Source organism: Electrona antarctica, assembly GCF_951216825.1.
Source record: "Electrona antarctica genome assembly, chromosome: 11".
NCBI classification, from domain to species: Eukaryota; Metazoa; Chordata; class Actinopteri; order Myctophiformes; family Myctophidae; genus Electrona; species Electrona antarctica.
The window spans coordinates 50,326,284-50,352,804 of NC_136792.1; the positions used below are offsets into that span (position 1 = coordinate 50,326,284).

At 43.1% G+C, this 26,521-nt stretch overlaps 2 protein-coding genes across 2 annotated transcripts in view; both read right to left on the reverse strand.

The window, feature by feature from the left end:
- The window catches only part of rsf1a (remodeling and spacing factor 1a), a gene marked incomplete at its 3' end in the record, with an annotated part of 42,526 nt that extends 28,648 nt beyond the window's left edge, over positions 1–13,878 (reverse strand). Inside the window, exons 1-3 of the mRNA XM_079513903.1 lie at positions 13,708–13,878; positions 8,338–8,429; positions 830–922 (exon numbers count right to left, since the gene is read on the reverse strand). Of these exons, the coding sequence (XP_079370029.1) occupies positions 830–922; positions 8,338–8,429; positions 13,708–13,789 (267 nt within the window). The 5' untranslated portion in view covers positions 13,790–13,878. The remainder of the gene's footprint in view (positions 1–829; positions 923–8,337; positions 8,430–13,707) is intronic.
- Positions 13,879–19,219: 5,341 nt separating this feature from the next.
- The window catches only part of LOC306932832 (cullin-3-like), a 40,358-nt gene continuing 33,056 nt past the window's right edge, over positions 19,220–26,521 (reverse strand). Inside the window, exons 13-17 of the mRNA XM_079514772.1 lie at positions 25,883–26,020; positions 23,961–24,147; positions 22,838–22,983; positions 19,779–22,151; positions 19,220–19,707 (exon numbers count right to left, since the gene is read on the reverse strand). Coding sequence (XP_079370898.1) covers positions 22,020–22,151; positions 22,838–22,983; positions 23,961–24,147; positions 25,883–26,020 — 603 coding nt within the window. The 3' untranslated portion in view covers positions 19,220–19,707; positions 19,779–22,019. The remainder of the gene's footprint in view (positions 19,708–19,778; positions 22,152–22,837; positions 22,984–23,960; positions 24,148–25,882; positions 26,021–26,521) is intronic.

Consider the following 26,521-nt stretch of genomic DNA (forward strand, 5'->3'; position numbering starts at 1 on the left):
TTTGCATCAACAAATACAAACTAGACTAAATGTTAGGAAGGGACTAGTGGTCCAGTGGAAGTAAGAGACGAGTCTTTTTATACTTGGTTGCATGCTGAAAATAGCAGATCTACAAACAAAACTTCTGCTTCTGCTATTTTCATAAATTACTAAATACATAGTACCTACAAGCTGTGTTGTAAGCTTGTAGATCTGCTATTTCTGCAATTTTTGGGGAAAAAATATATACAGACATTTTTCAACATTGAAACGATTGCCTAATCGGCGATTAGAAATCGCAATGAAATAATTGCGATTAGACGATTATGTAATAACTGTGACAGGCCTATTCAGGGCCCAAAAGTAGGTTGTTTTGACAGTTTGACTGCTAATCACGACATTCCCGACCTAATTGATAAAGAACAGCTTCCCTGGGGATCACGACAAGTTTTAAGACTTACGGCCGGGGCTTCCATCCGACACAGTGGGATAGGTGACGCGTTCTGATGACGTATAACCGGAAAAATCTTGGCCACACTGGCTCGCTAGGGCTTCTGGGAAACTGAGGCCCAAGGCATTCTAATGGCTATGGTGCGCAGGCTATGCAAGCGTTCATCTTTCGTTCTGTGTGGTTGGTCGGCAGTTTGGATTATTCTTTCAAGAAGACGACAAACGATCACACCACTTTAAGGTGGATTTTCATGAAACGGACGTGCATGCGCGACGGGACGAGTCTTCAAAGGTTAGTGAAAATCTCTGCAGTTGACGATTTCGCAGGGAAATGTGTTAAAATGAGTTTGTCTAATCGTTTCAATGAGAGGAATATCGTGTCGTTTTGTGCTAGACGTACCTTGAGGATAGTGGACTTGCACTCCATGGTCATTTCCTGGTAGCCTTTTTGTTCCAGTTCCCATGCCCAGGTGCTGTTGAGATCCTGGCATACCTAGAGGACAAGATGAAGATAGTAAGTCACAGACATGGATTAAAGCTAAATACATGACCATCAACTATGCAGGGGTGGGCAACTCTGACGATGGAGAGGGCCACTATATTCCCACACTCACTCCAGAGGGCCACTATAGAGCGTTGCAGTCCCGCCCCCTTTCATGACGACGCCAGGCCCAGGAAATAATTCCCAATGCATTTTCCCATAGACTATTTCAAAAAGTATTTATTTAAAGACCTTTTAAGGGTCGTACGAAGCCAACTCGAGTCGTGACAAATCATGACAACAAACACAATATTTTGGACCAAACAAATAATTACAAAGAAGAAAAACAACAAAAAAAAGTGTTCTAACCTGCCATTTTTCTACTTTCTAATTCTTTGTTTGGCCCAAAACATTGTGTTTATTGTCATGATTTGTCACGACAAGAGTTGGCTTTGTCCGCGGTGTAAACGTCTTTAAATAAATACTTTCTGAAAAGTCTATGAGGAAAATGAACAGGGATTTCTTTTCCAGGTCTCTCTCGGGGGCGGGACTGCGACGCTCTATATTCCCACACTCACTCCAGAGGACCACTATATTCCCACACTCACTCCAGAGGGCCACTATATTCCCACACTCACTCCAGGGGGCCACTATATTCCCACACTCACTCCAGAGGGCCACTATATTCCCACACTCACTCCAGAGGGCCACTATATTCCCACACTGACTCCAGAGGGCCACTATATTCCCACACTCACTCCAGAGGGCCACTATATTCCCACACTCACTCCAGAGGGCCACTATATTCCCACACTGACTCCAGAGGGCCACTATATTCCCACACTCACTCCAGAGGGCCACTATATTCCCACACTCACTCCAGGGGGCCACTATATTCCCACACTCACTCCAGAGGGCCACTATATTCCCACACTCACTCCAGAGGGCCACTATATTCCCACTCACTCCAGAGGGCCACTATATTCCCACACTCACTCCAGAGGACCACTATATTCCCTCACTCACTCCAGAGGGCCACTATATTCCCACACTCACTCCAGAGGGCCACTATATTCCCACTCACTCCAGAGGGCCACTATATTCCCACACTCACTCCAGAGGACCACTATATTCCCTCACTCACTCCAGAGGGCCACTATATTCCCTCACTCACTCCAGAGGGCCACTATATTCCCACACTCACTCCAGGGGGCCACTATATTCCCACACTCACTCCAGAGGGCCACTATATTCCCACACTCACTCCAGGGGGCCACTATATTCCCACACTCACTCCAGAGGGCCACTATATTCCCACACTCACTCCAGAGGGCCACTATATTCCCACACTGACTCCAGAGGGCCACTATATTCCCACACTCACTCCAGAGGGCCACTATATTCCCACACTCACTCCAGAGGGCCACTATATTCCCACACTGACTCCAGAGGGCCACTATATTCCCACACTCACTCCAGAGGGCCACTATATTCCCACACTCACTCCAGGGGGCCACTATATTCCCACACTCACTCCAGAGGGCCACTATATTCCCACACTCACTCCAGAGGGCCACTATATTCCCACTCACTCCAGAGGGCCACTATATTCCCACACTCACTCCAGAGGACCACTATATTCCCTCACTCACTCCAGAGGGCCACTATATTCCCACACTCACTCCAGAGGGCCACTATATTCCCACTCACTCCAGAGGGCCACTATATTCCCACACTCACTCCAGAGGACCACTATATTCCCTCACTCACTCCAGAGGGCCACTATATTCCCTCACTCACTCCAGAGGGCCACTATATTCCCACACTCACTCCAGGGGGCCACTATATTCCCACACTCACTCCAGAGGGCCACTATATTCCCACACTCACTCCAGAGGGCCACTATATTCCCACTCACTCCAGAGGGCCACTATATTCCCACACTCACTCCAGAGGGCCACTATATTCACACTCACTCCAGAGGGCCACTATATTCCCACACTCACTCCAGAGGACCACTATAGTTCCACACTCACTCCAGAGGGCCACTATATTCCCACTCACTCCAGAGGGCCACTATATTCCCACACTCACTCCAGAGGGCCACTATATTCCCACACTCACTCCAGAGGGCCACTATATTCCCACACTCACTCCAGAGGGCCACTATATTCCCACACTGACTCCAGAGGGCCACTATATTCCCACTCACTCCAGAGGACCACTATATTCCCACACTCACTCCAGAGGACCACTATATTCCCACACTCACTCCAGAGGGCCACTATATTCCCACTCACTCCAGAGGGCCACTATATTCCCACACTCACTCCAGAGGGCCACTATATTCACACTCACTCCAGAGGGCCACTATATTCCCACACTCACTCCAGAGGGCCACTATATTCGCATATAGCATATTTCTGTCGTAGCAAAAATAGCTGATCGCACAGAGACGCATTTTGAGCGTGTAGATCAGCAATTTTTTTGCTATATTTGAATTCAAATCCTGAATACGTTTTTGCTATATTTGGAATCCTGAAAAGTAACCTTTTTTCATTTAATTCCAAATGCATTTAGTTATAGTTACAGTATGTTTAACTTTAAGAAACTAAATATAATTACATTGGACATACAAAAAGAGACAATAACATTTTGATGCTAGTCATTAAGCTACATAATATAGACTGAAGTAATTAAAGTGGGTCATGTTTGCATGGTTGGAACTGTAAACAGCTGAATAAATAATATATATCAGTATTCTGATATTAACCTGAGGGCCTGCCACATTAACCCATTTCGGGCGGGAACCCCTTTTGGTGTTTTAAGCATTTTGTTGTACTTTAGCTGTTGAAAAATATTTTTCAATAGCTAAAGCATAACATAATGCTAACACCAAAAGCGGTTCCCGCCCAAAATGGGTTAAATACATCTGAATATTTTTAAGTGAGTGTGAACAGTTGGAGAAATGCAACATTTCATATTTAAACAAATTAACATTGCAGTGCACATCACGAGCCTTATTGGACACAACAAACTGTATCAAATACGTAGCGTGTCTGACTTGGGTATATGAAAGCGAGTGAACGGAAGCCAAGCTTCTCATTAGGGACTGAGCATACTGTACAACGAGACCAAAAGCATCCCAAATACGATTAAACCATCATCTGTCCCTCGGGAAATGTTTTCCAATGCCTTGTGGTTTCCTAGTCAGTGGTCTCCTTATCCTACTACAAGTACACTTTCAGAGAAAAGCCTTTTGTTTAATTTAACCCATTTTGGGCGGGAACCCCTTTTGGTGTTAGCATTATGTTGTGCTTTAGCTATTGAAAAATAGCAGATCTACAAGCTCATAGCGCGCCACCGAGTGGCGCGCTACGAGCTTGTAGGTCTGCTATTTTTGAAAAATCGTGAAAATGTGGTGCAAATCTTTGAATATATATTATTTCAGAGTGAACGTTTTTAACTCAAATCTTTGCTTCTGGGGGGAGGTCCCTGGAACAACACATTTTCAGATGGGGGTCGGCGGCCAAATACATATATTTTTGGGGGTCCTTGACATGAAACTGTTTGAGAACCACTGACATAGAAACATAGAGGTTTTTCAGAAAACCGACAGATTTTAGAAGGCATTTGTAGAATCTTTTCTCAGGTCAAAATGGGTTAAAAGGAAGGCAAGCCCATAAAGAAATAAATAAAAGTGAAACTCACTTAATGTGACACTTGTTTTGATAATATGATATGCCGACCAACCATTGATTTATTTCTTATACTGTACATACTGTACGTTAAACACATCCAAGAGGATTAAGTTATTGGATTAATGATGTGCCCTGTGGCTCAGGAGACAGAGGAGATACCACAGTGTAGTGTATCGAATAACCCATTTTGACCTGAGATCAGATTCTAAAAATGTCTTCTACATCCTGACAGTTTTCTGAAAAAGCTATGTTTCTATGTCAGTCGTTCTTCGATTTTTCCAAAATATTTTTCCAATAGCTAAAGCATAACATAATGCTAACACCAAAAGGGGTTCCCGCCCAAAATGGGATAATACTGTGACAAAACATGTCCGTCGACTACCTTTTTTCACTGACGAAAACAACATGGAAACTAAATGATGACTAAAACTAAAACTGAGACTAAATAATATTGACAATTTCTTCAAACAAATAAAAACTAGACTAAAATGTTAGGAAGTGACTAGCAGACAAGAGATCCAGTATAAGTCATTTCACACTTTGTTGCATGCTGAAAAATAGCAGATCTACAACTTCAGCTTGTGAGCTTGCAGATCGGCTATTTTCAGCAAGTGTAAAATCAGTCATTAGTACGACCGCATCAAGGCCCGCCAAAATACATTTTACTCGACTAAAACTCGACTAACACCAAGCCATTCCAGGTGACTTAAATGTGACTGAATCTAAATGAAAAGAATGAAGAGCCTATGACTAAAACTACATCTCTAAATGTGCTTGTCAAAATCTACAGCGCAGTGCGGTGTAGAAACCAGCCCATATTGGACAGAAGTTAGAACGAAGCCCTTTTTATAACAATGTGTTGAATTCAAACTGAGAGAACTGCAGGCGGTTGCTTTGAAAGGAACTGAACGAGCATGTGATACTGCAGCTGCAGCATAGCTGGATGTGTTTTATGAATAATTAAAATATGATATAATTCTAAGTCACACAGCTACTGTAACTCATACTAGTGTTGTAGTACTATAGTCCCGGTCCCGACTCGAGTCCACATTTCCATTGACGCGGTCTCGTCTCGTTCTCGCCCCCTTAACCCATTCAGGCCTGACGTCGAAATTTAAAAAAAAAAGTTTTCTAAATCATGACAATTTTCGGAAAGATTTGAGGCACATTTTAACGATTTTTCAAAAATAGCAGACCTACAAGTTCATATGAGCTATGAGCTTGTAGATCTGCTATTTTTCAATAGCTAAATTATAACAATGTTTAAAACACCAAAAGGGGTTCCCGCCCCAAAATGGGTTAATGGTTAATGTGGTTAAACGCTAACGTGACATGGATGCGTTCCAGGTCTCAATGGATTAATTTGACTCGGACTTGACTCGGTCTCGGACCAAGGGACTCGGGACTCTTCCCGCACCGAGTCCTGTGGAGTCAGGAGTCACTACAATGCAATGAAATATTGTTATTATACTGATATTATGAGGAGCCCATTAACATTATAAGAGAGCTATGGTGCAACTCTGTGTGGGGGTCCCCGGGGGGTCCCCGGAAGTTCCAGACCCACAGGAACATGCCCACACGGTACAGGCCCGGTTCCGGCGAGCCACCCCACGTCCGAAATGGTCGAGAAATGACAGAGTTACCGTGTGGGGGTCCCCGGGGGGTCCCCGGAACATCCAGACCTCCAGGAAATCGGACAGGGGGCCGGCCCGGTTCCGAAAAGGTTGAGAAACCCTCTACTGTACTGTACTGTACCGTCACACCCAAAATCATCATATATACAGTTTGTGTGTGTGTGTGTGTGTGTGTGTGTGTGTGTGTGTGTGTGTGTGTGTGTGTGTGTGTGTGTGTGTGTGTGTGTGTGTACTGTCTGTGTGCGCGCAGAGGTTAAAATAGGGTGCATTTTGTATCCCAAAATGCAGTTTATAGTTAATGGACGCAATAAAACAACGACCTCTGCATCCACGGGATACACTACTACTGTACTACTGTACTGTTTTTTATTCTAGTTTATTTTGCTAGCTTTAGTTATAATAATTATTTCTTCTTTTGTTTTCTACATGAATATAACCACATTATAACCATATAAAATGAAATGGGGGTTAAATGCTGCAATTTGTAAAAATTGCAAAATATGACTCCTAACGTCGTTGAAGTGGGACTTAATGTCCCTGGGGACTCATCTAAAAGACCATCCCTGTATCCCAGGACTCATTACATTGAAAACCTATACACACATCCGAGCCTGAAAACGCTATTTTCAGGCTCGGACGGGCGGACGGACGGACGGTCGGACGGACGGACGGACGGACCCAGGCAGCCAGCCAGGGACACAGCCAGGGACCCAGAGTGGTTGCACCACTCAGAAAGAATAAAGAAATCTCGGTCTCGCCTCCCGTTGGTCTCGGTCTCGCCTCGGACTCGACCCCCTCCCAACTCCCCCTGGCTTAGCCCCTCGATGCTGAGTGCTAAGCAGGGAGACACTGGGTCGCACTGACAGTGCAGTGCGTTAGTGTGTTATTTGTCTATGGTAACCGGCAACTACTGCCGATAGCAGGCGAAGAGGCGATAGTTGAAAAGTGGGCGGAGGAACGTCGCCCGAAAACATGACAATATTTTATCTTTGGACATCGTCTGGCGATAGCCAATTAACCCATTTTGGGCGGGAACCCCTTTTGGTGTTAGCATTATGTTATGCTTTAGCTATTGAAAAATAGCATATCTACAAGCTCATCGGTGGCGCGCGACGAGCTTGTAGGTCTGCTATTTTTTTTAAATCGAAGAACGACTGACATAGAAACATATCTTTTTAATAAGACATAAGACATTTTTAGAATCTGATCTCAGGTCAAAATGGGTTAATTCATGTGTTGCTTTGTTTACCCTCCATACCACCTACACGAGGACATAGGCAATGACAGCAGGAACGCCCACTAGGAGATTTCTATCGCCCAGAATCGCCCGTTGTTCTCCCGCCGTTAAAACGTACCGTCGGTCTTCGGTATGACTTGGTCGGGGATCGAACCCCGACCTCCCAGCCTCGGAGCGGACACTATAGCCCAGGGGTGGGCAACTGGCGGCCCCACCTTCACTTAATGCGGCCCGCATGTTAATATCAGAATACTGATATAGTATTGATTTCAGCTGTTACAATTCCAAACCCGCTTTAATTACTTCATAACTAGTATTAAATGACTGGTATTAAAAAGTTATTGTCTTTTTGTGTCCAATGTAGTTATGTTAACAGTTCATAACATTAATATAACTATACCTAAATGCATTTGAAATTCAATAAAAAGCTTACTTTTCAGGATTCCAATTCAAAAATAGCAAAAAATTATTCAGGTTTTCAATTCAAATATAGCAAAAATAGCTGATCTACAAGCTTGTAGATTGGCTATTTTTGCCATGACAGTAATATGCACTGTGGCCCTCTGGAGTAAGTGTGGAAATATATTGGCCCTCTCCTTCGTCAAAGTTGCCCACCCCTGCTCCAGAGTAGTATAAAAGAGAGTAATGACACTCCCGTTGACTCTCATTGTAACAATGGAATGCGGAAGTGCTCATTCTATCTCAATGGAATAGTTCCAGCCATAGGAGCAATGTTTGGAACTATCGCCCATAGGCACCCGCTTTGCGGCGAGATCAAAGCGTGTCACCACTCTCTTATTAGATTACTCTGCCCTGCTCTAGCCACAAGACCACTGAGCTGGTACTCAAACTCACCTTGGCCAGGTACTTCTCCCAGCGGTCAGGAGTGACGGACTTCCCCAGCTTTCTAAGCAGCTTCACGTGAAGCTCCACCAGAGGCTTTGGAACTGCAGACAGAGGAGAGGAGACAACGATATGAGTTATAGCCTTGAATTTGTTTGCTTTCATTTCATACATTTGGGAATACTCATTACAGGGCTTGACAACTTGACGCTAATGTCTCAGAGGCACAGACAAGTGCAGGTCATGTTCTACTACTAAATTGAAATTAACGTTCAGTTTAACACCGTTTGACACTTTCGGCTGTACGATAAAACATGCCATACCTAATTTTTGTATGCCAAATACCTACATATCTATGAATATGACTATGGGTTCAAACAGCACATTATGATGATGAATTGAAAATGGTGGATCCTATTGTAAAAAAAAGTGCAATGCTTTATGGCGTCATCCACAGTTAACAGTTTTTCTATCGAGTTGTGCTTGAAATGTACGTATTCTGCAAACTGTTAACCCATTTTGGGTGGGAACCCCTTTTTAAACATTGTTATAATTTAGCTATTGAAAAATAGCAGATCTACAAGCTCATAGCACGCCACCGAGTGGCGCGCTACGAGCTTGTAGGTCTGCTATTTTTGAAAAATCGTGAACATTTTTTATTTTTTGAAAAATTTCGAGGTCAGGCCTAAATGGGTTAATAAATATTTCAAATCAATCAATCAATAGGTAAACACTAAACAGTGCTCTTATTTTACATGCCACAGACCAGAAGACAGAGCCCTCTGGCACCACGTTCTGGTGTTTAGGCATATCTCGTGTTGTGTTTATAGACGGTTGCGTCCGCTCTCAAAACGAGCTCTTGCCTGGTCGGGCAACCTGAAAGTATAAACTCCACCTGCCAGAAACTATTCTTCACCTGCCAGCAGTACAGGTGGGCAACCCTTAAAGGTATATTCAGTGATTTGACTTAATTCAAATATCACTTGTTTTTTCTTTTTTTCTGGATAATCCTCCCTACTATATAGTGTGCTGACCATATAAGGAGTTCCTCCCTGTCCCCAGTGAGCCCATGGGGTTAAAAAACCCTAGTTTCAGTTTTGGTGGCGGGTGGCAAAGCCTTCATCCAATCAGGATGAGAGGGGCCTTCCTCCAATCATGATCGAGTGGGGGCGGGCCTTGGTGCACATGCTGTTGGCCTGTTGCACTTCCCCCCACTGTAGAGCGTGCATGTGCACATTTTGTTACCGGGGCGGACTGGGTGGTTTTCCAAATCACCCAAATCGCTGAATGCTCCTTTAAGGCCAGTTTTCGGTGAAGAGGTGACCACCGTTGGTATAAGCAGAGAGATGTGTTTGAGTGAGCGGTGAGTGGGTGACCACCGAGGCGTGACATCTGCTTCTATGGGCCTACAGCCTGGAATAGACTTCCATTTCAACTTAGACACGCACCCTCTGTAGACATTTTTAAAGCTCAACTCAAGACTCACCTTTTTACTCTTGCTTTTAGTTGAGTTTGAGTTTGAGTTTTAGATTTAGTTGAGTTCTCTATTCTGACTCATTTGCTGTGTGCTTTGTTTTTCGTCCATTTATGTTTTTATGCTTTTATTTTGTATGCTCTTTACCATTGTTATATTTCTAATTGCTTGCCTGTGTTTTATTGCTATATTTATTCTCTGCCCTGTTAAGCACTTTGAGTTGCATTTATGTATGAAAGGTGCTATACAAATAAAGTGTATTATTATTATCATCATGTTGTAGTTTTCGGTGGTCACCTCTGCACCGAAAACTGGACTGTGAATAGGCCTTTAGTGTCAACGTTTGTCATAGGAGAAAGGAGGAGTTTGTTTTAATACTGAATTAATCTATTTTTAAGTTTAACCACCTTTTCTCACCCGTCATCATCATCATCCTCCTCCTCCTCATCACAAGGAAACCCTAGCACACTTTGTGAATTTCAGATAATAATAACAGATAATTATTCTTGTGACCACCGCACTCTGACATGCGGTGCGTTACCCGTGCGTTACTCGTTCAAATCAACATTGTAATAAAGGTGATGGGGCGCACACACCGAGACTGCAATTGAGTTCGTATTCTTTATCAAATCGAATGTCAATCCGTAACAGGCCTGTTGAGGTATGCATCAAAAATGAAACTCTTGTTGAAATGAGTGAAGTACAATATTTAGGAATTATCTTGGATAAAAACCTAAAATTTGAAAAACAGGTAAAGCATATTAGGCAAGAAGGTTAAACCAAATTTAAATTGTTTTCGTCATATTAGAAGGGACCTAGACTGCTATGATTTTCTCACACCTATCATACACCATTACAACATGGTCACAATCCTCTCCCGTCTTAAAATCAATAACATCAATATACAAACAGGCTATAAAAATCATGGATCAAAAACCGATGAGATTACGTTTGGAAATTGTGTTTTTTTTTCTACTCTCAAATTGTTTTTTAAATGTTTACAGTATGGTCATGTTTCACCTTTGTTCTCTGGGGTGGTCGACAGACTTCCGAGCTCCGGTAGCGCAACCACACGAGCCTCAACAAGTGGTAACTGTATTGTTCCCAGGTGTAACAACTCATTGGGACAGTCTGCCTTCTCAGTAAAGGGGGCAAACCTTTGGAACTACTTGCCTACTGTTCTAAAATTAAAGCAACGTGTTCTACAGAGGATCGACTCAAACTATATGGTCGAAATCAAATCAACTGTGCTCACATGCATAGTTTCTGACTGGTTACCTGAGTGATTATGTTTACTTCTGTTTTGTAGGTTAATGTAATGGGTATTGTAATTTTGTTGTATAATATTACCAGTATTATACTAGTAATAAAAAAAACAATCAAGTACAAGAAAGGAATATATACAAGTAGTATACTGTATATTCCTTTCTTGTACTTGATTGTTTATTATTTTTTTCTTTTTACTACTACTACTGTATTTTTAGAAAAGTCTCCTGTGGACAGGTGGTGAAAATTAGCACTTTTTATTTCTGACGAGCCGAAATGATTTCGGCTCGTCAGACATTTTCAGTAGCACCGAAGAGCCGACTTTAGCACCGAAGAGCCGACCGGGGCCCCCCGAACCTCAAATGACGTCACATTGTAGGCTCTAAAGAAGCCGAACCGACTTTTATTCGGCTCTAAAGTATGAATCGCGCCTAATTGTACAATTGTGCAATGAGCAATGTGATTGTGATGTCCATATCAAATAAAAAAGACAGAAAGACAGCTGAAACGGCTATCCAGCCTTCATCAGTGTGGAGAGTCTGTGAAGGTCAGACTTTTTGAAACTTAACAAAATTAACTAAATCGGGTGTTCTCAAAGTAGGGTCCAGGGCCCCCCACACTGGGGTACCTGAGGAGGTTCCAGGGGGTCCCCAGCTAGCTAAATGATTGGTAAATCTGAGTGTGCAAATGGAACCAAATGCACCCTTACGTGTCCATTTGGTTTCCGTTTGTACTCTCACAGAGTTATGGGGATCTTAATTGGTCTTATGATCTTAATTGGCCTATTTGGCCTATTAATTGGCCTATTAATGCATGTATGAGGGGTCCTTGGAACTAAAAATGCTTGAAAATCAAATGGAACTCTAAGGAACATTCATGGAAGCACAGATTGTTTTGATTACCAAGGTGGTAGTATAGTACAGTGGTTCCCAGACTTTATCATGTCAAGGACCCCCCAAATTGACACAAATTAGCCCGCGGACCCCCATTTGAAGAGATATGCCAGGGACCCCCATAAGAGAAGATGTTTACGGCTCTAGCAGTGATTCTCAACCCGTTTAATTTCAAGGGCCCCCAGTTTGACATGCATTCGTCTACGGACCCCCCATTTAATGGCATTTCTATCTCTGGGACCCCGCAATTTATATTGTAAAATCAATGTTGATTTAACTCTGAGAGTGAGTTACAGACCCATAAGGGTCCATTTGGTTCCTAACTATAATTTAGCTGGGGACCCCCTGGAACTCCCCAGACCCCACTTTAGAAACCACTGGTAGTAACACTGTAACACAGTTAGTATAGCAGCATTTACAACTTAACGTGTGAATTTCAACTTCATTATGTTGTCTGATGAAGTGAAATTCACAAGTCGGTATAGCTTGCCCAAAAGAACAGATCTACAGCTCACACCGAGATGCGTTGCGAGCTTGTATAGATCAGTATATATTATTAGTATATATTAGCCCCACGGTCACGGACCCTCATTTGAATATATCCCAGGGACCACCCGTCTACCCCATAAGAGAAGATTTGTACGGCTCTAGCACTGATTCTCAACCATTTAAATTTCAAAGACCCCCGGTCATGCATTATAGGCTACGGGTCGGACCCCCATTTAATGGCATTTCTATCTCTGGGACCCCAATGTGTACTGTAATCAATGTGAGTTACAGACCCATAAAAGGGTCCATTTGGTTCCTCTATCATTAAGCTGAGGGACCCCCTGGAACTCCCTCGGGGACCCCTGGCGGTACCAATTGTATATATAGTTAATTATATCTGTATTTAATATTTTCCTGTAAGAGCACCTCTCGCGATATTACCGACTGTAAGCTATAATGCAGGTCTGTTAGCTAAAGAGCTTGTAAATGACAACGAGGCTAAAGTAACAACAAAACGACACCTAAAAACTAGTCTTTATTTAAAAACATGACTCTTTATCAGCGCATCATGGCCAGGGGGGGAGGGATGGGGGGGGAAACCACACTGCGTTCTATGCTTATTCCTCTGTAATAACACAACGCGAGGCTAACGTCAGTTAGCCAACAAGCTAACTTTTACACTGACTGTAACCCCGCGCATGCGCCGACCTGCCACTGTTTTTATAATAATAATAATAATAAATACATAAATAATAAATAATAATAATAACAATAATAAACCTCGCGAGAGTACTACAACAACAATACTGTCAAGTGTCAACAACAATACAAGCCCAAACTATAAAACAACAGCACACTTTGATGATACTCTCTCAGTCTCTCTCTGTGTGTGTGTGTGTGTGTGTGTGTGTGTGTGTGTGTGTGTGTGTGGTGTACAGAAGAGAACACACACATGATGATGGTGGTGGTGATCATGATGCTAGTATAACAGTACAGCCTCCTGCCTAGATATCTCTATGCTTAGGTTTCAAGTGTCGCAGCTCTCTCTCTCCCTCTTCCTCTCTATCTGAGTCAGTCTCTCTCTCCCTCTCTCTCTCTCTCGCTCTCTCTCTCTCTCTGGGCTCCAGGCGGCCCTGATCTTTCTTTCCTTCCCTGATAGTTCCCTCACCATCTCTCTCTCTCACACACACACACACACACACACACACACACACACAGAGCCCAGCTCCTGCCTGCCTGGCCTCCTCCTCCAGTCCTCACCTGTGTTGGTGTCCCGCAGATACCTCTCCATCTGCGGGAACGTCATGTCGGGCAGGTCCAGCGCCGCCCCGTAGCGCTCCATGAAGGAGCACACCACCGCGAAGCTCGGGCACAGCTGCTGCTGCTGCCCGGGTCCGGCTCCCTCTGCCCGGCTCTGAGCCGCCGCTGCCGCCGCCGCCGCCGGAGCAGCCATTTTCCTCCCAGTGAGAGAGAGGAGGACGAGGGAGGAGGAGGAGGATGATGTGAAGTTGGGAGGACCAGCGGGGGCACGCTAGCTTAAAAGTGCCCCACAATTCAGCGCGCTAGCAGCATCATAGCATGGGGGGCGCATAGATATTGCGAGAGCGAGTGGACGGCACGAGGCGGGGTCTCCGGCGTCGCTCGCCGGCGGCCATCTTGCTACAGTCAACTTATCTGGTATGTTCTATGGTAGCTGTCAGAGCCATCGGGTAAGACAGAGTTACGCAAACTCCGTTCACTTCATGGGGCCAGTCTTCTCTCTTCTACATAGACTTCTATTGGTTTGTCCCCATTATCGGAAGTTTTACGGGATGCATTGGAGTCTATGGACTCGCGCGAGTACATGAACCACGTGACCGGGCGGTTTTCTGCCCCCTCAATATCGCAACTCTTCTTTTAGCTGGCTCTGGTAGCTGTAACAAAAATACTCTTATTAACTCGCTGGAATCTGGACGGATTTACAAACGGGTTTGGTTACAAATATTATCAACGTGACTATGATTCGGTATGCTTATCTGCTTAATGTTATTTTTTATAACATTAAAGCAGAAAGTCCATTACAAATACGTGCAGTATCATCTGACATTTATAATACCAAACCGTTTGAAAATCGGTTGACAATTGAGCAAGTTATGGTTATTTAATACATGCACCAACCATAGACACAATGTTATTCAAGTGAGTGAGCTGACTGTAGCAACATGGCCGCCATGTGGCGACGTTGCTCTCCATTGACCAGCAGTGCGAGTGAGATCATTACCTTTATATGTCTATGGAGGAGCATACACACGGATATACAGGAACGCCCATAAACGTCACATCCGGTTTTAGCTTTGGAGAAACAGAATGGTCTTCTTGATTTGAATCACTTTCACGTGATTTGTTGGATGATAGATAGAAATATTGACAGCCAAGACAAATCCATCAGAAGGACATATCTGGAATGCAATCGTTCACTCGATCGTCCCCGGAAAGTTGACGTATTAAAATATACGAGACAATATTTAGTCATGGTTCACGATATGGCGCTCGTCTGTCATGGCGGAACTTCAACCTGTTTTACGCCCCTTTTCCATTTACAACATTAACATCTACATAAATGTTTAGATTTCAAATATAAAGTGCTCACCCCAGGGCCACGGATGTTACAATTCTGCTCGGGTGGGTATTAGTGTAGCCTATAGGTGGCTGCGTTACTATCCTTGCCTATCGGGCCATGGCTCTTTAGTCAACTGGTAACGTACTGTGCCTGTGGAATGGGGAACCCGGGTTCGCCTCCCGGCTGAGGCTATATTAGCACCCATATCTTCCGTATTGTTAAATAAAAAAGCATTTTAATCCATCCATCCATCTTCAACCGCTTATCCCTAGTCGGGTCGCGGGGGCAACAGCTCCACCAGAGAGCTCCAGACTTCCCTCTCCAGAGCAACATTAGTAACTTCATTCTGGGGGATACCGAGGCGTTCCCGGACCATTTTGAAGATACTGTATGATCCCTCTATCTGATCCTTGGTCTGCCCGGGGGTCTCCTTCCACTAAGTGGGATGTGCATCGAGGACCTCCCTAGGGAGATGCTCGAGAGGCATCCTTAGCAGATGCCTGACATTTTAATCATTTTAATCCGATCGGGTACAGTTCAGGGCCACCAATGAGCGTTAACTTGCGACGCATTGTGGGCTTGTAGATTTTTGGTTTATGTCCACCCAGAATTCAGAATCTGGGGTTCAAGTGGTTTATAATTAAGGGGGGGGGGGTTCAATTCATTGATATTGCAATAATCGTAACCTATTCCTTGCCGATAATCGTATCGTACCATAATTGATACAGCAGGAAATGGTGACGCAGCTTTAAAAAGAAAAAAAAATCATCTCTCGGACAGTTACGATATAGGCCTATATGATGCAATATCAAAGCCTTTGTTACAGAATAATAAAGAAGAGCCCTTGTAGTAAATACATGGTACTTATTATTTTATTTCTCTCTCTCTCTCTCTCTCTCTCTCTCTCTCTATATATATATATATATATATATATATATATATATATATATATATATATATATGTGTGTTGCAGGCAATACCAACCACTAGTTTATAATCAGAGTAAGATTATCCTTAAAGGGGAAAACCACCCATTTTCAACATTTTACTATGTCATTAATATACCTTAGAGCTGTTGTGTGGAAATAATAAAAAAGTCCCCCCATTTTGTATATCCTAGAACTGTAATTAACTGTAAGTAATTTTCAGACCTCTAGTTCTAGGAAACACAGAATGGGGGAACTTTTTTATGATTTCCACACAACAGATCTAAGGTACATTAATAACATAGTAAAATGTTGAAAATGAGTGGAATGCCCCTTTAAATCTTTATTTCATCATCATGCGTCAAGTTGCACAAGGACCACTGAGATCAGAGATCTGTTTCCCTCTCCATCTCCCTCTCCCTCCATGTTACAACACATTGTTTAATCCCTTGGTTGAGTCACTATAGATATGATCAATTAAACTTACCGTTCCTTAAGTTGTCGGGCGGCAACAACGATCTGTGCCTGTGATCTGGCAAACCATGACGCCTACTTTTAAATTAGTATTCTTTTAAAGCATCTGGGTTTCAAAACCCAACACCCCACTGTTTATCCTGGTTGGGAGAACTCTTGTGCTTTCCCCCACATGACTCCACCCCCCAGCTATTGACGTGTTGATGACACTACGCCATGTGTATGTATAGTATGTCGTCGAAAAGACATTATTTTCATTATTTTTTAATTCCCGAAAACTACAAAGGCATGATTTAAAAAAACAATATTGCCGAAAACCACAAAGGCATGATTTAAAAAAATATATTGCCGAGTATGTCGTCGAAAAGGCATGATTTTTGAGGGGTGCTAGCCCCTCAAAAATGACAAACATTGAAGACAAACTTTGAAGACAAAAGTGAAGACGGAGAAGTGAGGCGCTATTTGTGATTGGCCGGCGTGATTGGGTGGGAGATGTGCCATTGGTTGAGCATTGCATAACGATTGTGCCACAGGGATTAGCCGGATTGGATTTGAGATTAAAAAGTGAGGACAGAAAAGTGAGGATGACAATTGTTATTGGCCACACAGGTGTGATTTTTGAGGGAGATATGTCCAGCTTTTGGTGTATGTGCTAACACAAACTTTGTCCTACAAAAACATTAAATCCAATTGACAATGATAAGCGGTTGAAGATGGATGGATGGAAGGCATAGTGTATATATTGTTGCTGTCGGGCATTTGTAAATGAATGCCCTGTAACGTAAGCGTCACAGAAAATAATCACAAAGTAAATCCACAAGCTTGAAACGTGGCACAATGTGACACGTTTTGTTTGAGCTTGTAGATCTGCTACTTTTGAATTTTACTCCCGAAAAGTAACCGTTTTGGACATTATGAGGTTTCTACCCGATAAAGACAATGATGGGGTACCGACAACTGGTCCTGCACCATAGTGACAACAAAGGCCCATATATGCTCCGCCTCCCACACTTTATCATTTCTTTCTGCCCTATGTCACAATGATGATGCCAGACAAAATGCTCAGTTGTCTGAAAAGTAAAGTACATGATGGGTCAAATTTGAATTACAGTTGAATTACCGTACTGGGGCTGCCGCTGTGCGATAAATGTCATATCTCAACTTTCATGCCAAATACCTACATAGCTATGGGTTCACACTTGTTATATCTTTTTTTAAATATTTGATTCTGATCATTCTGATTGTGAAAAGCCAAACCAGTTTAACGGATATGAAAAGATCACTCGTGTGAAGTGAGGGCCGCTCTCATCATCATACATCATCACACTCCGGCCAATCACAATTGCCGCCCTCCCTTTGGGTATGGGCACATCTAAGATTCCATGCGCGGCCAAAGGAAGCCGACTCCCGGGGTCTCTTCCGGCTTTTTAGACAGCTGGTGGATGGAAATGAAGCTCCACCCACGCGTCACGTCGGCCAGATTCCCGGAAAAGCTTGCCCCAGCGGCATTCTGCCGCGTGGGTGGAGCTTCATTTCCATCCACCAGCTGTCTAAAAAAACGGAAATGACGCAAAACACAGCTTCTTCTGTCCGCGCATAGAAGTTCAAGTGTGCCCAGGCTGAGTGTATCCTCACATTCCGTGCTCAGCCAATCAAATCATCGCTATGGGGTACACACAAAGTACAGCCAGATGTTGCACCCCGCAAAAGAAAATAATCACACCCGTGTGAAGTGAGGGGCGCTCTTATCATCGTACATCGTCCATTCATTGCCAATGACATTTAATGTTTGTGTTAGGACAAGAATCTACACTATACCGGCTGAATATAGGAGGGGCTAGCGCCATTTACAAAAAAAAAAAACTACTTGCCAGACGCGAGTGGCAGGGATGAACAGAGTATCAGAGTAGGTGTACAGCGGTCACAGAGAAGTGTCTGTCTGTTTGAACTGTTATGTGCAAATGAAATGTAATCTGTGTGGAAGGGGCCTTACTCTCAACAGACTTACAGTGGCAGCAGTGTCTCAGCGGTAGAGTGGCCGGTAGAGCAGCCGGATGGGAGCGACCGAGGTTCACGGTTCGATCCCGGGCAACCCCAGAGTTAGTGTCGAAGTGTCCTTGAGCAAGACTCTGCAAGTCTGAACCCCTAATTGGTCCCGATGTGCAGGTTGGTGCCTTGCATGCTTTCCGCCGCCATCGAATTAATGTGTGAATGGAATGCACCATTTATCATTTGCAATATACCACAAAGTGAATCAGATTCAGCAAAACAAATTCATAATGAAACCTCCAAATTGGACCCAGAGGTCTGCATATCAGAGGCACAGATCCCATATGATTTACATAATTTAGGATTTGATGATTGGGTTGCGACATTGGTTTCACAAGCTTTGTCTCGCACCATTTCTCGTTACTTACAGGGGAGGCAGCGTGGAGGCTGTCGCCTTAGGATTTAATTATGTCAGAGGTAAGTATTACACAGAGATTTGCCGATCTCTTCCTGTGGTCGTAAGTTAACCCATTTTGGGCGGGAACCCCTTTTGGTGTTAGCATTATGTTATAATTTAGCTATTGAAAAATAGCAGATCTACAAGCTCATAGCGCGCCACCGAGTGGCGCGCTACGAGCTTGTAGGTCTGCTATTTTTGAAAAATCGAAGAACGACTGACATAGAAACATAGCTTTTTCAGAAAACTGTCAGGACCTTTTTAGAATCTGATCTCAGGTCAAAATGGGTTGAAAAAAAAGAAAAGAAAAGAAAAGAAAAAGGAATGCACGGTCATGTCATTTATTCTACATTTAATATGATGAAAACAAGGCCCTGTACAATCCACCGTAGCAGTGAGTACGATAACAATTATCTTACAATTTGTACACATTAGAACATGGAGCTTTTAATCGGTTCCATCCATTTCCGAATGCAGCTGGAGAATGAAAATAAAAAATAAATGAAAAAAAAGGGGACAAAAACATGCACTGGGAACGAACCCTTTCGCTCAAGTAGAGGAGACATGGTCTGGGTCGTTGATCCAACACTGCTTTATGCCAGAACAGAGAAAAATAACATGATACAACACTGGTTTTCAACCTTTTTTTCATATCAAAGTCCATTATTTAATTCGGCATTTGAGCCGCGGGACCACCACCGGATGACATTTAACCCATTTAGGCCCGACGTCGAAATTTATCAAATGTCTTCTAAATCCTGAGAGTTTTCTGTCAGGATTTGCGCCACATTTTCAAAAAATAGCAGATCTACAAGCTCATAGCGCGCCACTCGGTGGCGTGCTATGAGCTTGTAGATCTGCTATTTTTCAATAGCTAAATTATAACATAATGTTTAAAACACCAAAAGGGGTCCCCGCCCAAAATGGGTTAACCTCGCAGACCCAAAACGAAAGAATATGTTGTTGTCGTTTGTATAGTATATTTTGTCCACAATAGAGCACCGAAGTCTGACATCAATATGGGTAGAGGGCGCTATAAGCCCACGGGTTCATGTACTTTTTATTTGCATTGTAATCCCCATAGGGGGGATTTTAGATCGCCTCATATAAGAACTGTGATTGAAAAATAAGCAAATCATCCCGGGCCGTTTCACTCATATGGATATGAAGAATCAACTGACTGTGAGAAAACGCTAATGTTACCGCTGCTGAATTAGTTACATTTTCGCTAGAAACAGACTATGAGGGACTGACTGCCATTAACGATAGAGAGGCACCTCCCCGCGGTTTGTTTATTTTTGGACCACAATTCTTACATGAGACGATTTTAAGATGACCCCATGTTATTCTCCATAGAGAAAAACTCCCATGAACCAGGGGATGAGCGAGTGACGTCAGGACTACGGCACTCTATTCGATGCTGTATTGATGTTGGTACCATTAGGAGAGATAACAGGCACACATTGATCAACAGAACAATTCTTCTACATTCTCTAATTGTGTAGACTTCTGCTTTCTGCTTTTTCAGAAAACTGTCAGGATGTAGAAGAAGAACATTTTTAGAATCTGATCTCAGGTCAAAATGGGTTAAAGCTCTGATAAGGGTCCATTTGGTTACCAACTCTCCCATCATTTAGCTGCATGAGGAGTTGGGGACCACCTGGAACCCCCTCAAGGACCACTGGTGGTCCCCGGACGGACCAACTGGTTGAAAACCACTGCGATAGACCAAAAACACCATTTTACAGAGCATTATGTCAGCCCAAACCCATCCACAACAGGAAAGCATGCCATCAACAAACCCTACCTACCATCATCATCATCATCGACCTGGGCCATCCGGACCTCTGAATGTGGCATCACATCAGAGCCTGCATGAGATGCATGTGATTCGTCTTGCCAGATTAGGGCTCTAATTTCGTCCTATGCTAAACCTCTTATCCCTAAACTTCCTTGCCTTTTTTTTTTTTTTACTATTGTGAAAAACATTTTTGAATAGTTCAACTAGCCAATCTACATTGACACGTTGTGAGCTTGTAGACTGGGCCATTTTAACTATTCAAAAATGTTTTTCAAAATAGTAAAAAAAAAAAAAAAAAGGCAAAGTAGTTTAGGGATAAGGGGTTTACTATTTACTATTTTGTAAAACATTTTTGAATAGTTAAAATAGCCAATCTACAGGCTCACAACGTGTCGATGTAAACTGGCTATTTTAACTATTCAAAAATGTTTTTCAAAATAGTAAAAGAAAAAGAGGAAAAACAGCAAAGTATAGTTTAGGGATAAGGGCTTTAGCATGGACGAAAATAAGAGCCCCTAAAACCGTACACACACCCCACGCCTCCCAGTTCCAAAGAACTTACAATAAAACCACTTGAACCCTATTTTGGGCATGTCATAAATAGGCAAAAAAAAAATCAAATAATTCTCAAAAAATAGTCACTCTACAAGTTTACACCGCATCGCGGGGTACGCTTATAGATGTTGCCATTTCTCCACAATTTGTCATAGGGCTTTAGTGGTTAAAACTGCCTAATATAGGAGACCCCATACCTTATTCTTCTTATAAAAAACCCCAGGGAGACAGAAAAAGGCCAACTGTGTATATGACAACCTGTATACAGCCATCATGGTGCCACGACGAAACACAAACGGAACACATTTACATCAACACTTAAAACCCCGGGGATCAAATTCAAATATTTTCTCGGTCTCCTCGAAGGTGCTCTCGGTCTTATAGTAACATTTTTTCGTCTCGTTTTTTGCTCGCTCCCCTCCTATAGGATGGAACGCCGATGGAGCTGTAACACACTCGACACACACTCCGAAGGCAACGTTAGAAACATGAATCTGTAACAAAGCTAGATCCCCCGTCCGCTCCAGCTCAACACGGCCGGAAGAAATCTAAACGTGGCTAGAATCCTTCCCCGCCTTTTGAACGCAACTCTCTTTTCTCTCTCTCTCTCTTACACGTGTTTATGGAAGAAAAAGCTTCCCAGTGTATATTCCCCGGAATCACAAGACCATCAAAAGTTCTTTCAAAACGCATTGCAGTCCAAGAAAAGGCTCTCGAAGGTTTTTCTCTGGACTTGGTAATTATTGGAAATTCTACTCGTCGTTTTTTTCTTTATGCTACATAAGTGTATATTTTGCGGTCCTCCGCCGTCCGCGCCAGGTATTCCCTCTCAATGAGTCCTTCGATGCGTTTCTTGATGACTACGGGACTGGGGAGGAATCGTGATTTCAGCTGGCTGGTGACCTGGAGAGGAAGAGCAAAATGGCCATCAGAACCTTTATAGTCACTCTTTTCACTTTTTTTTTAGCATTGTTATTACATCGTCTGCCTGTCTGTCGAAACTGTTACATTAAAAACGTTCGCTCGGAAATAATATTATATTCAATGATTTGCACCACATTCTCACGATTTTTCAAAAATAGCAGATGTACAAGCTCATGAGCTTGTAGATCTGCTATTCTTCAATAGCTAAAGTATATAACATAATGCCACCAAAAGGGGTTCCCGCCCAGAATGGGTTAACGCTTCTAAAGAGAGATCAGACATACTAGTGCGATGTAGTAATGGAAGATTTCACTTCACGTTTTGGGGGGGAAAGGCAAGTTTTCAAGAATGCCTGAGGAAGGTCCCTAGTGACCGAAACGTTGCTTCATTAAATAAGACAATACTCTTGTGCCGAGCAGATACACAGTGTGCGGGTGTACCTTATTGCTTTCATTGATGTCCACTGGCCTACGCACCTGTGCATACGCCTGATTGCTAGGTGTGCGATAGTTTTCTCCTACAAGTTTTCAAGAATAAAAATCTCCCTCATCTACTTTGCACTCTAGCGCCTTTATTCTGAAAGCTTCCCCGGGGGCACCAGAGTCAACAGTCTGTCTCGAGAGACTATTCCACCCCGAATATACCCTGCATGGCCGTCGACTGACCTCTGCTACTAATATGTTGTGCTGCATCTTCTTCCTGGACTTCATGATGCGAACGATGGCCGCTTCGATCTCGTGCTTGCGGTCGTCGTCCACTTTCTGCCGCGTCTCCTTCCTCTCCGGGTCAGACTCTCCCTGCTTAGCGGCCACTGAGAGAGAGAGAGAGAGACGCATGACGACATCAAAAGCACACGCAACACCCGTTACACACGCCCAGAGAGGTGATGCACAGTGTAGAACCCAACCCCAAATTATTAGTTTAATGTACAAACACAATTTTCTCACTCAACAGTAAACAAACCAACAATGTGTACAGTACACTTCACACATTTCTGCACATTTCAAAAGTGACAACTTAAGGACTTTTAAGACCTTTTCAATAATGTTCAATAAAGAAATCAGAGGTGAGGTTATTTATTTTCATTGCAGCTTCAGTACCAAGGCTTTTTATTTTCCTTTCCCAAGGCTTTTCTTTCCCATTGGACAATCTGCCACAGGAAACCCACTTCCTTGTATTTTGCTAACCAATAACAGTGCAGAGGCGCGACGCTCCAAATTTGGTGACGTCAGTGTTCTCCGCTGTTTTCTACCGGGGAGGGGAGGGGGTGCACGGATGGGTTAACCAATAGGATCCCACTGCCTGTTTTCGAGCGGCATTTTGTTTTATTTTATTTAGCACAGCATAAAAACAATACAATAAACTTACAAAAATATAGAAAAGGGAAAGTGCTATGATGATGGCAAGAAGCCCAAGGGGCTTATAGGAGGCCTCTACCTATGATTCCAAAATACATAAATCCAGTATATTAGAAAAAGGTATTTAAAATAAAAACTACAACAGTTTCAGGGTGGATGGTCCCCAGTTCAAATATAATCATCACAATGACACACACACACACACACACACACACACACACACACACACACACACACACACACACACACACACACACACACACACACACACACACACACACACACACACACACACACACACACACACACACACACACACACACACACACACACACACACACACACACACACACACACACACACACACACACACACACACACACACACACACACACACACCTTATTTACAAAAGAAATAAGGTAAACCTACCCGTCTGGATCTTGACGCGGTGCAGCTTGGAGGTAAACTGGTCGTTGACTGTAAACACGTGGCCGCTCTCGATCTCCTTGGACTTTGGCTCCTTGGTGAGAACTCTCTGCGTGGGTTTCCCGCACGCCAGAGACTGCAGCGCCCGGACCAGCTCCCTCTCTGGGATGTCCGTCTCCTGCTGGATCTCCTGAAACAACACAACACAACAGAGAGTTAACGTCTCCTGCTGGATCTCCTGCCGCGCACCAAGAAACAGAACGAGAACAGAGTCTCCAGAGTATCCTGACCTGGAAATGTATTTTCTGTAGTGTTTAAAAAAAAAAGTTAGTTCATGTGGATGCAGTGTTGTACCTCAAAGTAGTAGTAGTTAGTTTAACCCATTTTGGGCGGGAACCCCTTTTGGTGTTTTAAACATGATGTTGTAATTTAGCTATTGAAAAATAGCAGATCTACGAGCTTGTACAGTAGGTCTGCTATTTTTGAAAAATCGTGAAAATATTTATTTCAGAAAACTGGAGGATTTAGAAGATTTATTTTAAATGTTGAGGTCAGGCGTAAATGGGTTTAATGTGGATTCAGACAGTGTTGTACCTCAAAGTGTGTTAGTGTAATGTGGATGCAGACAGTGTTGTACCTCAAAGTGTGTTAGTGTAATGTGGATGCAGACAGTGTTGTACCTCAAAGTGTGTTAGTGTAATGTGGATGCAGACAGTGTTGTACCTCAAAGTGTGTTAGTGTAATGTGGATGCAGACAGTGTTGTACCTCAAAGTGTGTTAGTGTAATGTGGATGCAGACAGTGTTGTACCTCAAAGTGTGTTAGTTTAATGTGGATGCAGACAGTGGTGTACCTCAAAGTGTGTTAGTTTAATGTGGATGCAGACAGTGTTGTACCTCAAAGTGTGTTAGTTTAATGTGGATGCAGACAGTGTTGTACCTCAAAGTGTGTTAGTTTAATGTGGATGCAGACAGTGGTGTACCTCAAAGTGTGTTAGTTTAATGTGGATGCAGACAGTGTTGTACCTCAAAGTGTGTTAGTGTAATTTGGATGCAGACAGTGTTGTGCCTCAAAGTGTGTTAGTGTAATTTGGATGCAGACAGTGTTGTACCTCAAAGTGTGTTAGTTTAATGTGGATGCAGACAGTGTTGTACCTCAAAGTGTGTTAGTGTAATTTGGATGCAGACAGTGTTGTGCCTCAAAGTGTGTTAGTGTAATTTGGATGCAGACAGTGTTGTACCTCAAAGTGTGTTAGTGTAATTTGGATGCAGACAGTGTTGTACCTCAAAGTGTGTTAGTTTAATGTAGATGCAGACAGTGTTGTGCCTCAAAGTGTGTAAATGTATTTTTTTCTGAAAAACCTCATGTTTCTATATCAGTGGTTCTCAATATTTCATGTCAAGGACCCCAATAATTATATGTAATATGGCTCTGCCCCCCCATCTGAAAATATGTTGTTCCAGGGAAGATTTGAGTTTAAAACTGAAACTCTGAAATAATATATATTCAAAGATTCGAGGCACATTTTCACGATTTTTCAAAAATAGCAGACCTACAAGTTGAAAAATAGCAGATCTACAAGCTCATAGCGCGCCACCGAGTGGCGCGCTATGAGCTTGTAGATCTGCTATTTTTCAATAGCTAAATTATAACATAAGGTCATAAGGGGCAGGAGCCTATCTCCTGTTTCTGTAGCGTGAGGCAGCTTGATGTACAAGTACACCGACCCCCTGGACATGATGCTAGTATGTCCCCCCAATCCAACCCTTGATGCTGACTAGTGTCAAGCAGGGAGGCACTGGTGGGTCCCATTTTTTACAGTCTTTGGTATGACCCGGCCGGGGATCGAACCCCCAACCTCCCAGTTTCAGGGCGGACACTCTAATCACAAGGCCACTGAGCTGGATGCAGACTGTAGTGTCGTACCTCAAAGGTGGACTTGTCTCTGTTGTTGAAGAGCATGAGGATGGTCATCTGGAAGGTGGACACCTGGAGGATGTGCTTCCTGGTGTTGGAGCCCGTCACCTGGGCCCCTCCCACCCCCACGGCCTCTGACCCGTCGTCCTGGACCATGGGAACGTGCACACAGTGGTTAATTCAATTCAATTCAATATTTATTTCAGACTCAGGGGAATCCATATCACAATTAAAACACACACACACACACACACACACACACACACACACACACACACACACACACACACACACACACACACACACACACACACACACACACACACACACACACACACACACACACACACACACACACACACACACACACACACACACACTTATTACATTTTTATATATTTTTAAGGTGAAATCTGCCACTATCTATCTATGTATCCATCTATCTGTATCATATTTAGTGTAAAAAAAAGAAAGAGATCTAGTACTCTAATTTAGAATAATTGAAAAGAATAGACACAAATAATTGGCATTATGTCATTTCATTTGAAAGTGAAATATGCCTTTAAACATGTTTTGGGGGCTATGATATAATATATTACTGTAAGTTGATGCAATATCAACTTAATATAATCACATTTGCTTTTCCTT